The 12,205-nt window shown below is 42.5% G+C and overlaps 1 protein-coding gene across 1 annotated transcript in view; it reads right to left on the bottom strand.

Annotated features, from left to right (window-relative positions):
* Positions 1–12,205, bottom strand: part of CACNA2D4 (calcium voltage-gated channel auxiliary subunit alpha2delta 4) — a 414,350-nt gene that overhangs the window by 305,283 nt on the left and 96,862 nt on the right. The window contains exons 8-9 of the mRNA XM_082253648.1: positions 8,322–8,472; positions 7,629–7,703 (exon numbers count right to left, since the gene is read on the bottom strand). Coding sequence (XP_082109774.1) covers positions 7,629–7,703; positions 8,322–8,472 — 226 coding nt within the window. The remainder of the gene's footprint in view (positions 1–7,628; positions 7,704–8,321; positions 8,473–12,205) is intronic.

Raw genomic sequence — 12,205 nt, 5'->3', positions numbered from 1 at the left:
CAAAGCCTGATGTGACTGGCTTGGTGTTCTTTATAGCACTGTGTCATTTGTCAGATTTATAAAAGGTATAATAATAAAAGTGTGACTATGGTGGGGACACTACAGTGTAAGCTCCTCTTTTGTAAAATCTGATGTGAATGGCTCAGTGTTACCTGTCCAGCACTGTAGAATATGTCATAGCTAAATAAATGTATAATAATAGTATGTGAATGTGGTGGGAACATTGAGGTGTAAGCTCCTCTGGTGCACTGACTTATATGAATAGTCTCTGTACAACACTGCAGAATATGTCATAGCTAAATAAACATATAAGTATAGTATGTGACTGTGGTGAGAACATTAGGGTATAGGTTCCTCTGGTCCACAGACTGATGTGAACAGCCTCTGTACAGCACTGCAGAATATGTAAAAAATATATAAATGTATAGCGCTTTTTTGTTACGATGTGATAGGGTTTGCTATCAGTTAGTATAAATTGTGAGTTCCATCTGTGAAGGGTTAATTATAAACTGCTCAAAAAAATTAAATGAACACTGAAAACACATGAGATCTCATTGGGGAAAAATATCACGCTGGATATTTATACTGATATGGACTGGGTAATGTGTTAGGAATAAAAGGATGCCACATCGTTTGATGGAAATGAAAATGATCAACTTACAAAGGGCTGAATTCAAAGATATCCCCCAAAAATCAAAGTGAAAAAATGATGCAGCAAGCTAGTCCATTTTGCTGAAATTTCATTGCAGCAAGTCAAAATGGTAGTCAGTAGTTTATATGGCCCCCACATGCCTGTACGCATGCCTGACAATGTCAGGGCATGCTCCTAATGAGACAACGGATGGTGTCCTGGGGGATTTCCTCCCTGTTCTGGATCAGGGCATTACTGAGCTCCTGAATAGAGTTGAGCGAACACCTGGATGTCCGGGTTCGGCGGGTCCGGCCGAACTTGAAAAAAAAGTCTGGGTTCATGACTCGGACTTAACCCGAACTTGACCCCGTTCCTGAACCCCATTAAAGTCAATGGAGACCCAAACTTTTGAGCACTAAAATGGCTCTAAAAAACACATGGAAAGGGCTAGAGGGCTGCAAATGGCAGCACAATCTTCTCAATAGCATGGTAAGTGTTCTGCAAACAAATGTGGATAGGGAAATAACTTAAAATAACATAAAATACATAAAAATAAAAAATAATAATCTTAAATGATGTAGGAGGAGGACGAGGCGGATATGGCGGTGTAGGTGGAAGCGGCGGCGGCGGTGGAGGAGGAGGACGAGGTAGCCAACACTGGTTTTGGTTTTTAATTTAATTTTTTTTTATATGAGGGTACACCCCAAAAGAGTAAGAAAGACCAAATACAACAATGGCTTGGTAAGGCCGGTATACATGTCTTTTCTGCACAAGGTACGGACAAGTCCTGTGGGATCCATGCCTGGTTAATTTTAATGAACGTGAGCTTGTCCACATTGGCTCTGGACAGGCGGCTGCACTTCTCTGTGATAACGCCCCCAGCCGTGCTAAATACACGTTCAGGTAATACACTGGCTGAAGGGCAGGCCAGTACCTCCAAGGCGTAAAGGGCAAGCTCTGGCCATGTGCCCAACTTGGAGACCCAGAAGTTGAAGGGGCAGACCCATCATTCAGTATGTCTAGGCGTGTGCACACGTACTGCTCCACCATGTTAGTGCTGGGTCATGGCGCTGCTGGCTGAGCTCCTGTTGCAAGGAGAGGACGTGGTCGATCTGTGCGAGCTACACGCAAAAGTGAAACACCTTTCTCAGCTGCGAGTAGGCGACAGAACCTGCAGCAGTATTTGGCAAGGCCTAATGCGCCTCTACAAATGTTGAGGCCAGAACATGTACAGGTGATAGTAGATTGGGTTGCTGACAGTGCCTCCAGTTCCTTCACATTGTCTCCCACCCAGTCTTCTGCTGAAAGGTCAGAGTTGGCACCTGCAGCCGATGTCCATCAATCTTTCACCTCACCCCCGTGCAAATCAGCCAAGCAGTCTGAGCCCCAAGTAATGCAGCAGTCTCTTCTTCTTTTTGATGACTCTGTTAGCATGGTTTCCCAGGGCCATTCACCTAGCCCTGCCCCAGAAGTGGAAGAGATTGAGTGCACCGATGCCTAACCACTTATGTCTCAAGATGAGTACATGGGAGGACCATCGCAGCACGTCTCGGATGATGACGAAACACAGGTGCCAACTGCTGCGGAATTCTGAATTGTGGAGACCGACAAGGAGGGCAGGGGTGAAGACTGTGTGGAAGATGATGTGGAGGACGATGATGTCCTCGACCCCACATGGAATGAACGTCATGCAGGTGACCTGAGTAGTTTGGAGGAAGAGGCAGTGGTCGCACAGAGCCACCAGCACAGCAGAAGAGGGAGCAGGGTGCAAAAGCGGAGCAGCCGTGCCCTAGACACTACGCCTGCTACTGCCCAACGCAGCAAGGGACCGAGCACACCAAAGCCAGCTCAAAGGAGTTCCCTAGCTTGGCAGTTCTTCAGACAATGTGATGATGACAGGATACGAGTGGTTTGAACGCTGTGCAATCAGAGCCTGAAGCAAGGCATAAACCTTCTCAACCTGAGCACAACCTGCATGACCAGGCATCTAAGTGCAAAGCACGAGCTGCAGTGGAGTAGACACCTCAAAAACCAAGAAAGGTCTCTGGCTCCTCCTGCTTACTCTTCTGCTGCTGCAGTCTCGGCCTCTTCATCCACCTCTGTAGTGACAGTGGCACCTGCCACCCCGCAAACAGAGGATCTGACAGCAACACCACCACCTGGGTCACCAACAACCATCTCCTCAATGTCCCGTGGAAGTGTTCAGCTTTCTATCTCCCAAACACTGGAGTGGAAGAAGAAGTACCCCCCTACCCACCCACGATCCCTGGCCCTGAATGCCAGCATCTTAAAATTCCTGGCCTTTGAAATGCTGTCATTCCGTCTGGTGGAGACGCAGAGTTTTAAAAGCCTTATGGCGGTGGCTGTCCCACAGTATGTCGTGACCAGCCGCCACTACTTTTCCAGGCAAGCCATCCCTTCCCTGCACAACCAAGTGGGTAACAAAATCAGGTGTGCACTACATAACACCATCTGTGCCAAGGTCCACCTAACTATGGATACGTGGACCAGTAAGCACGGTCAGGGACGTTATATCTCCCTAACAGCACACTGGGTAAATGCAGTGGCCGCTCGGCCTGAGGCGCATAGCAGTTTGGCGCATGTCCTTCCACCACCGAGGATTGCAGGGCGCTTCAGTTTGCCTCCTGTTCCTAACTCCTTCTACTCCACTTCCTCATCCTCTACCGCCTCCTCATCCGGTCAGCGTAACACCTTCACCACCAACTTCAGCACAGCCAGGGGTAAACAACAGCAGGCAGTTTTAAAACTTGCCTGTTTGGGGGAAAAACCCCACACGGCGCAGGAGTTGTGGAGGAGCATGGAACAGCAGAGCGATGAGTGGTTGGTGCCAGTGAGCCTCAAGCCCGGCCTGGTGGTGTGCGATAATGGTCGAAATCTCGTAGCAGCTCTGGGCATAGCGGGTTTGACCCACATCCCTTGCCTGGCGCATGTGCTGAATTTGGTGGTAACAGAGCTTCCTTAAAAATTACCCCGATATGTCAGAGCTGCTGCAGAAAGTGCGGACCATCTGTGCGCACGTTTGGCGTTCTCACCCTGCTGCTGCTCGCCCTGTCAGCTCTGCAGCGTAACTTCGGCCTTCCCGCTCACCGCCTCATATGTGACATGCCCACAAGGTGGAACTCCACCTTGCACATGCTGGCCAGACTTATTGATTGACTTATTGACTTATTTATTGATAAGCGGAATAGAACAACAGTATCCAATGGGTGTATCTCACTGTAACATATGCAGACTAGCCCGCAATTAATTTTTTTTCCCCTAAATGGGTTTTTATTGATAAGCAGAATACAACAACAATATCCAATGGGTGTATCACACTGTAACATATGCAGACTAGGCCGCAATTTTTTTTTTTCCCCTAAATGGGTTTTTATTGATAAGTGGAATAGAACAACAATATACAATGGGTGTATCTCACTGTAACATATGCAGATTAGCCCGCAATTACATTTTTTCCCCTAAATGGGTTTTTATTGATAACCGGAATACAATAACAGTATCCAATGGGTGTATCTCACTGTAACATATGCAGACTAGGCTGCAATTTATTTTTTTTCCCCTAAATGGGTTTTTATTGATAAGCGGAATAGAACAACAGTATCCAATGGGTGTATCTCAATGTAACATATGCAGACTAGCCCGCAATTACATTTTTCCCCCTAAATGGGTTTTTATTGATAAGCAGAATACAACAACAGTATCCAATGGGTGTATCTCACTGTAACATATGCAGACTAGGCTGCAATTAATTTTTTTCCCCTAAATGGGTTTTTATTTATAAGCAGAATAGAACAACAGTATCCAATGGGTGTATCTAACTATAACATATGCAGACTAGGCTGCAATTAAATTTTTTTCCCCTAAATGGGTTTGTATTGCAAAGCGGAATACAACAGCAGTATCCAATGGGTGAATCTCACTGTAACGTATGATTGAAAATGTTTTATTTTTCCCTTTAATTGGTGATTTTTGAAGAGCAGATTTGAACAGCAGTGTCTAAACGCTGTATGACAGTGTCACAGTAAAGTATGAATGAAAAACTGAAAAATAATTGTCCCCTTAATTGGTGCTTGTTGAATAGCAGATTAGAACTGCAGTGTCTAAACGCTGTAAGTCACAGTAAAATATGAAGGAAAAAAGTTTTTTTTTTTTTAAATCCAGATTAAGCAGACACATATGCACTGAGCTTGCATTACATGGCCGCTACACGCCGCATGCCTAACAGGTTGGATACTGTTGTTGTTCTATTCCGCTATTGAATAAAAAAAACCCATTTGAATGAAAAACTGAAAAATATTTTTTTTCCCCTAAAAACTGAAAAAGAATTATTTTTCCCTTACATTGGTGCTTTTTGAAGAGCAGATTAGAAAAGCAGTGTCTAAACACTGTATATCAAAGTAAAATATGAAGGAGAAAAGGTTTTTCCTTTTTTAAATCTAGACTAAGCAGACACATATGCACTGAGCTTGCATTACATGGCTTATACACGCCGCACGCCTAACAGGTTGGATACTGTTGTTGTTCTATTCCGCTATTGAATAAAAAAAAAAACATTTTAATGAAAAACTGAAAAATAATTATTTTTCCCTAAAAACTGAAAAATAATTATTTTTCCCTTACATTGGTGCTTTTTGAAGAGCAGATTAGAAAAGCAGTGTCTAAACACTGTATGTCAAAGTAAAATATAAAGGAAAAAAGTTTTTTTCTTTTTTAAATCCAGATTAAGCAGACACATATGCACTGAACTTGCATTACATGGCCGCTGCACGTCGCCCACCTAACAGACTGATAAAAGTTTTTTGTTCTCCCTCCTCCTCACTGGGCTCAGGTCAGGGCAAAAAGATTGTGCACTGCACCCCCACACAATAAAATCAATGTAGATCGCTGTCTGATTAAAGAAGATTCTTCCTATTCTTTCCCTGAAAGCAATCTCCAGCCTGCCCCTACAATAATCTCCTATCTCTCCCTCAGCAGCATGAGGAATCTGTCCCTAGTATAGTTAGAGCAGAGTGACGTGCGGCGCTATGTCACTCTAGCTTATATAGAGGCTGGGTCACATGCTGCACTGGCCAATCACAGCCATGCCATTAGTAGGCATGGCTGTGATGGCTTCTAAGGGCACATTAGTTAAACGCTTGCTGATTGGCTGCCTTGCAGCTGTTGAAACCGCGCCATTAAAACTGCACCAAAACATGAAATAACATTACCGAACAACGGACTGTATCCCGAACATACAGTGAAATGTTCAGGTCCATGTCCGGGTACCGAATACCCAAAAGTCCGGTACGATTGCGAACAATACAGTCCGGGTTCGCTCAACCCTACTCCTGAACTGGCTGCATACTCTCAGCACATGAGGCCACGCATTGTCATGCATCGGGAGGAACCCAGGACCCACTGCACCAGCGTAGGGTCTGAAAATGAGTCCAAGGATTTCATCCTGATACCTAAATGCAGTCAGAGTGCCATTGCCTAGCCTGTAGAGGTCTGTGCCTCCCTTTCATGGATATGCCTCCCCAGACCTTTACTGACCCACCACTAATCTGGTCATGCTGAATGATGTTACAGGCAGCATAACATTCTCCATGGCTGCTCCAGACCCTTTTACATCTGTCACATGTGCTCAGGGTAAATCTGCTCTCATCTGTGAAAAGCACAGGGTGCCAGTGCTGTTCAATGGCAAATACCAATCGAGCTCCACGGTGCCAGGCAGTGAGCTAAAGGCCCACTAGAGGACGTCGAGCCCTCAGGCCACCCTCATGAAGTCTTTTGATTGTTTGGTCAGAGACATTCACACCAGTGGCCTGCTGGAGGTAATTTTGTAGGGCTCTGGGAGTGCTCATCCTGTTCCTTCATGCACAAAGGAGCAGATACAGGTCCTGTTGATGGGTTAAGGACCTTCTACGGCCCTGTCCAGTTCTCCTAGAGTAACTGCCTGTCTCCTGGAATCTCCTCCATGCTCATGAAACTGGGAGACACAGCAAACCTTCTTGCAGTGGCAAGTATTGATGTGCCATCCTGGAGGAGTTGAACTGCCTTTGCAACCTCTATAGGGGTAGTGAACAAACACGTAGCAGTCGTGTGAAACGCGTCTACTGTCCTACCCTGCTGTACCTTGTACCACTTATGTAAATAAAGGAACTTTTCTTCATTGGATTCTGTGGTGGTGTGCGACCATTTTCTTCTTTTATACTTCTCCCAGTGGCGAGCCGAGATTCAGCACCCACCTTGAATCGTGGACCTTGACTGGCCCGAGCGGTGTTATCTCTCTTCATTTGTCAACCTCTATAGGGTCCAGGTATCGCCTAATGCTACCAGTAGTGACACTGACCCTAGCCAAATGCAAAACTAGTGAAAAACAGTCAAAAAAGATGAGTAGGGAAAACAAATTTCAGTGGCCTCCACCTGTATAACCATTCCTGTTTTGGAGGTTGTCTCATTGTTGCCCATTTAGTGCACCTGTTGCTAATTTCATTAACACCAATACAGCTAAAACAGATTAACAACCCCCTCTGCTACCTAACTGACCAGATCAATATACCAGGAGTTTTATTGTCTGGATGCTATACTCTGATTAAAAAGTGTTTCTTTAATTTGTTTGAACAGTGTATATCTGGATAACGTAGTTGGTTACATATGATATTATTGTGGGAAAATACTAATTCTTTATGTGAAATTGTTGTGGGCTCTTACCCTGACATAGATTCGTATTTTCTGCTGTGTTGATGTATTAATCATTTATGTTTTGTGTTTTTTTATTTTTTGTGTTGATTCCTGACACGGCCATGCTTATATTATGTTGAAAAGAAAAACATAAAAATAATTTTCAAAAAGAAAATAAATGTATAATAATAATAGTGGGTGACTGCGGTGAGGACATTAGGGTATAAGCTCCTCCGCTGCAGAGACTGATGTAAATGGCTCATAAACATAACAATAATAATAATACAAGCAGAATGATCAGTACACAACTCACCTCTCTATTATCTCTGTCAGCCTGAACTAGGATCCCCTTAAAACACGGCTCAATATAATGGACGTAATCATTGTACTGGAAGACAGAATCAAAAAAAGAAAAAAGAAAAAAAAATGATGATCAATTACATGGGACATGAAGTTAGAACATGCTGCTTTTTTGTTCGCTGTAAATTTCTAACAAATATTTTTTCCAACTCTACTGGACATTTAAAGATAAAAACTTAAGCCAAAAAAATGGATCCCTTTTCCAGAGCCTGCAAAGGCTTTGCTACTGCCCCACCTCCTGCCTGCTCTATGGGTTACTAGTGGATGTTAACATACAGAGACCACCCACTCTGCACTCTCTTTATCCTGTAAACCCACTAAAGTACTTTCCCTTCCCACCCAGGCTAAAATAAAGCAGAAAAGAAGGTACAACTGAATCTGCAACCGATGCCCTTCATCTAAAAATGCCGTATGATTCATTTTTCAGTTTTTCGAAATACTGAACAAAACAAACATGCAGTTCAGGAAAATCAGAATGAAGTCAGAAGGTCTAATGTACATACTTCTCCTTTATCAGTTATTCAAAGTTTTAAAGCCATTAGATTAGCATAAAAGTCAAATGACTAGTATGTTTAAAGAATGGGTCATTAATGGTAGTCTGCATACTGGTTTTCCTTAATCACTAATGAGACTAGTGAAGACTGACTGCAATAATGTTGACAAAGTCATTCTCGCCCAGAGTGTCAAGCAGTGTGTTGATTGTGTGTTTAGCAATGGTCATTCTCAGCCCCTTCATGCTGCCACTGATGTCCACCACGATCACGATGTCTTTTGGAGATGTGGCGGCCTGGATGTACCTAGGTTGTCAGAAACAAAGAGAACATTTTGAGAAATCCAGCTACAAGCTCATAGACCTCAAGTCTCACAATGCCTCGTTGCAAGCTGAAAGTGATTTGCTTGACCCATAGTGCAAAATCAGGACAAACACATTTTACCAACAGGCGTAACAGTATCTCAAGTCAATTTAGATTCTAGAAGAGTACTGATTGTAAAACATTTTCATTTCCAAAATTTTTCGAATTTTCAGGCAAAACATATCTGGGTATAAAAAGGGTTAGCAAAAGTTTTGGATTAACCAGGTCCCCCTTCCTGGCATGCTTTTAGGGTCTACTATCTCTAAACACCAGGGCTCTATCACAAATATTTGGGGAAAAAGGTGGCTAAATTGTCTCTCCTGGAGACGGGGGATGTACCGACCAAGGTGGAGGGGATTACAAGATGGGGGCTTAGGTATAAAAGGGGAATTAGAGTTACAATACATATTATTATTGGAGACACCAAGTTTGGAGGGAGAAGATCTAAGAGTTTAGGAAACGAGTAGGGGCAGAAATGGAGTCCTTTGGTTCAGCTACAGGAGGTAAGTGGGTGGGTATGTTGGCTGCAGGGGTAGGTAAGGGTTTGCAAATGGTAAGTCTTAGAGAAGGGGGTACTGGAATAAAAAAGAAAATAGATCTTAGATGTCTACTTAGGACTGGGGCTCAGATGTGTCAAGGTACTCCACTGGAAATCCATTTAGCAAACAGATACATGCAAGATCCAAAAATAAACAGAAGAATCATGTGAAGAATTTTCAAGCCAAGAAAATACACATGAATTATGCAAAGAAAAACATATTGCAATCAAATCGATCAGGCAGTTTCACACAGACAGCGAGAAACAGAGAATGATAGAAAATAAGAACTGGAAGGTTGTTGAAGGTGTATTCATATCAAAATGGATAAAGAGAGGGGACTCAAATATGAAGTCTATTCTTTAGGGAGTTTTTGAATTTCGGTGGCATTTTAAATACACTAGAATGGGATCTGTATTGCTGTTCTAGTACTGCTCCAGGTCTTTAGAGACTAAATCCCCGATTAAAGCAGCTGTCAACATTGCTTGTATTCAATGTGTTTGCCATTATTTATTCATATCAAATACACAGGTGAAATATTTATGTTAAAGGATAGGGGCAATATCAAAGATTAAAGTGCTCCCCCAGGCCTTCCATATACCTTATAAAGTAAAGACAGACCTCAGATCAGACATTCTCCAATATGGAGCATGTGTCCTCTGACACTATAAGCTACAACTGGATCCACATCTATCCAGTAACTTTTAGAGAGACGGGCAACACAGCACACTGGACTCATTAAAGCAGGCTTCCAGACAAAAGTTGTCAGGGATAATGACAGAAAATCCAAAATGACCAAAATCCCTTCTACACTTGCCTTTGAAATGAAAAATATCTTAGAACTACTGGACTGTGCTAAGAAGAGACCAGACAAGCTGTGCCAGGAAATACAACTGACCATCATTAATACAGAATTCACATACCATATAAAAAAGCCAGAGAAAAGATGCAAGTGGCTGTATAAATAGCCGAGCCAAAACAAACAGCCAAAGCAGCAGATATACAGAAGGATGCAAGGAGATAGAACACAGAAGGATCCAGCATTGAAAGCAGCTAGAAAAGGGATGGCATGAGGGTGCCACACCAGGAATGTATTTGTGCAAGTCAAAAGGATTTCAACACCATTAACTGCTCGCAAAGGCATAATCAAAGATAAACAAGTGAGAGCACTGTCTGACCACAATTTGTCGAGAACAGATGGCAAGAATATACAGAAGAGCTGTACGCCAGCAACAACAAGATTCAGCACCATCTCAGAAAGGTGAGGAAAGTGACTGGAAATTGAGCCAGCTATCTTTAAGGATGAAGTCGCTTGAGAGATCTGCCAACTGCCAAATAATAAGGCCCCAAGCATCAATACTATACACACAGAATTTCTGAGGCCTGTCCCACCCAAAACAATCACAGCCCTTTACCAGAAAATCTGGGAAACCAACACATGGCAAAAGAACTGGAAACTATATAAAAAAAAGAGTGATTGCAAGGACTGCTTCAATTTTAAAACAATTGCCCTCAACCCCCCATGCTAGTAAGATTCTCCTTAAAATCATACAACATCTGGCATCAACCCTTGAAAGAGAAATACCAGAAGTTCGAGCCGTATTCCATTGAGGCTGTGGCCTCCACATGTGCTTTACTGACTACAAGCTTTCAACTTTAAAAAAAATGTCTACCTCCTATAGCAGTAAAAAGAGGGTAAACAGGGGCGCATGACATGAAAAATACCCATGATCAAGAGTGGATAAATTAATATTAAATACTAGTGCCTAAGTCTTCAAAGTGTGTTGCAATTCCCCATCTGCTCATGTAAGGAAGGGGATCGGAGAAACAGATTGCAATACAAAACCTATATAAATTGGATATAAGACCTTTACCCCTAGCCAATCCCAGGACAAAGTCATGATGACGAAATGCATCGGGACGTGGCTGCAGGGCAACTAGATTTGTTTAGTGACGTCCAAACCGGAAGTGACATTACGGAGTTCGGAGACTATGAGCAGAAACATTGAGATCACTTCACTGGTATCCACCGCTACCATGAGATGATAAGCGTCATTTGTGTATCTATTCTGCTTGTTTGATCCTCTATGAAATGTGAGTTTATATATGAAGATTTTTTATTTGAATACATTTTCCACTACGGTATCATGCTATGTTTTTTTCCATTTTTTTCTCCATTTAACCGTTGTTATGGAGTGCTAATGAGCTGGTGAAATCTCATACAGATACTATATCTGTCTAAAGCTTTTCTCCCATCTTGCTGGATATGCAAATATATGCCAGTTATCTGGTGAGTGAATTACCTATAGGGAGCGGTGTCACTTGGTGAACGGATAACATCAGGATTGTCACCTACTGTATATGAACTTCAACTAATTTTTACCTTTATTATGAACTCCAGTATTTATTATTGATTTATCCACTCTTGATCACGGGTGTTTTTTATGTCATGCGCCACTGTTTACCCTCTTTTTACCGCTATAGGAGGTAGACTTGTTTTTTATTTCTATTTTAGAAAGTGGCAGCTTTATTAATTCATTTATTTTGTTATTGTTGTGGAGTTTTTTTATTGTACCTACTCCTCTGCTGACATATTGGTAGTTCTGAGGCGCAGTGGTAGATTCCATTTATAAATGCCTTTAGGGTGGACCTTACTTTTTCTTAAGCTTTCAACTTTGTCATTCATGACAAGTTGTGGAGAGCCCTACAAGCGCTAAGTTGGTATACAACAACACCAAAAAGCCACTGCCGGAACACCATGGGGACATTGATTGGTTTACGATAGGATGGGGGGGGGGGGGGGTATGGCAAGTTTCTTTCTTTCTCCATTCTTGTTTAACCTGTATGCAGAAAAGATCATAAAGAAGCTAGAGCCAGAATAATTAGAAAAAGAAGTGAAGATTGGAGGAAAGGACATCAATAATCTTAAATTTGTCAATGACATGACCCTCCGCTTTAGAAACTGAAGATGGTCTGAAACATCTGGTCAAAAGGATCAAAGAAGAAAGTGAGATCTTGAGCCATTTGACCTCTCACTGAACCTCAAGAAGACCAAGATCATGATCACTGCAAGGAAAGAATACAGTATATCAAAATAGCAATTGACAGTGAGGAAATTGAATATGTGCAGGATTACATTT

This window comes from Pelophylax lessonae (genome assembly GCF_965119305.1).
Source record: "Pelophylax lessonae genome assembly, chromosome: 4".
NCBI classification, from domain to species: domain Eukaryota; kingdom Metazoa; phylum Chordata; class Amphibia; order Anura; family Ranidae; genus Pelophylax; species Pelophylax lessonae.
This window is presented reverse-complemented; position numbering and strand designations above follow the sequence as displayed.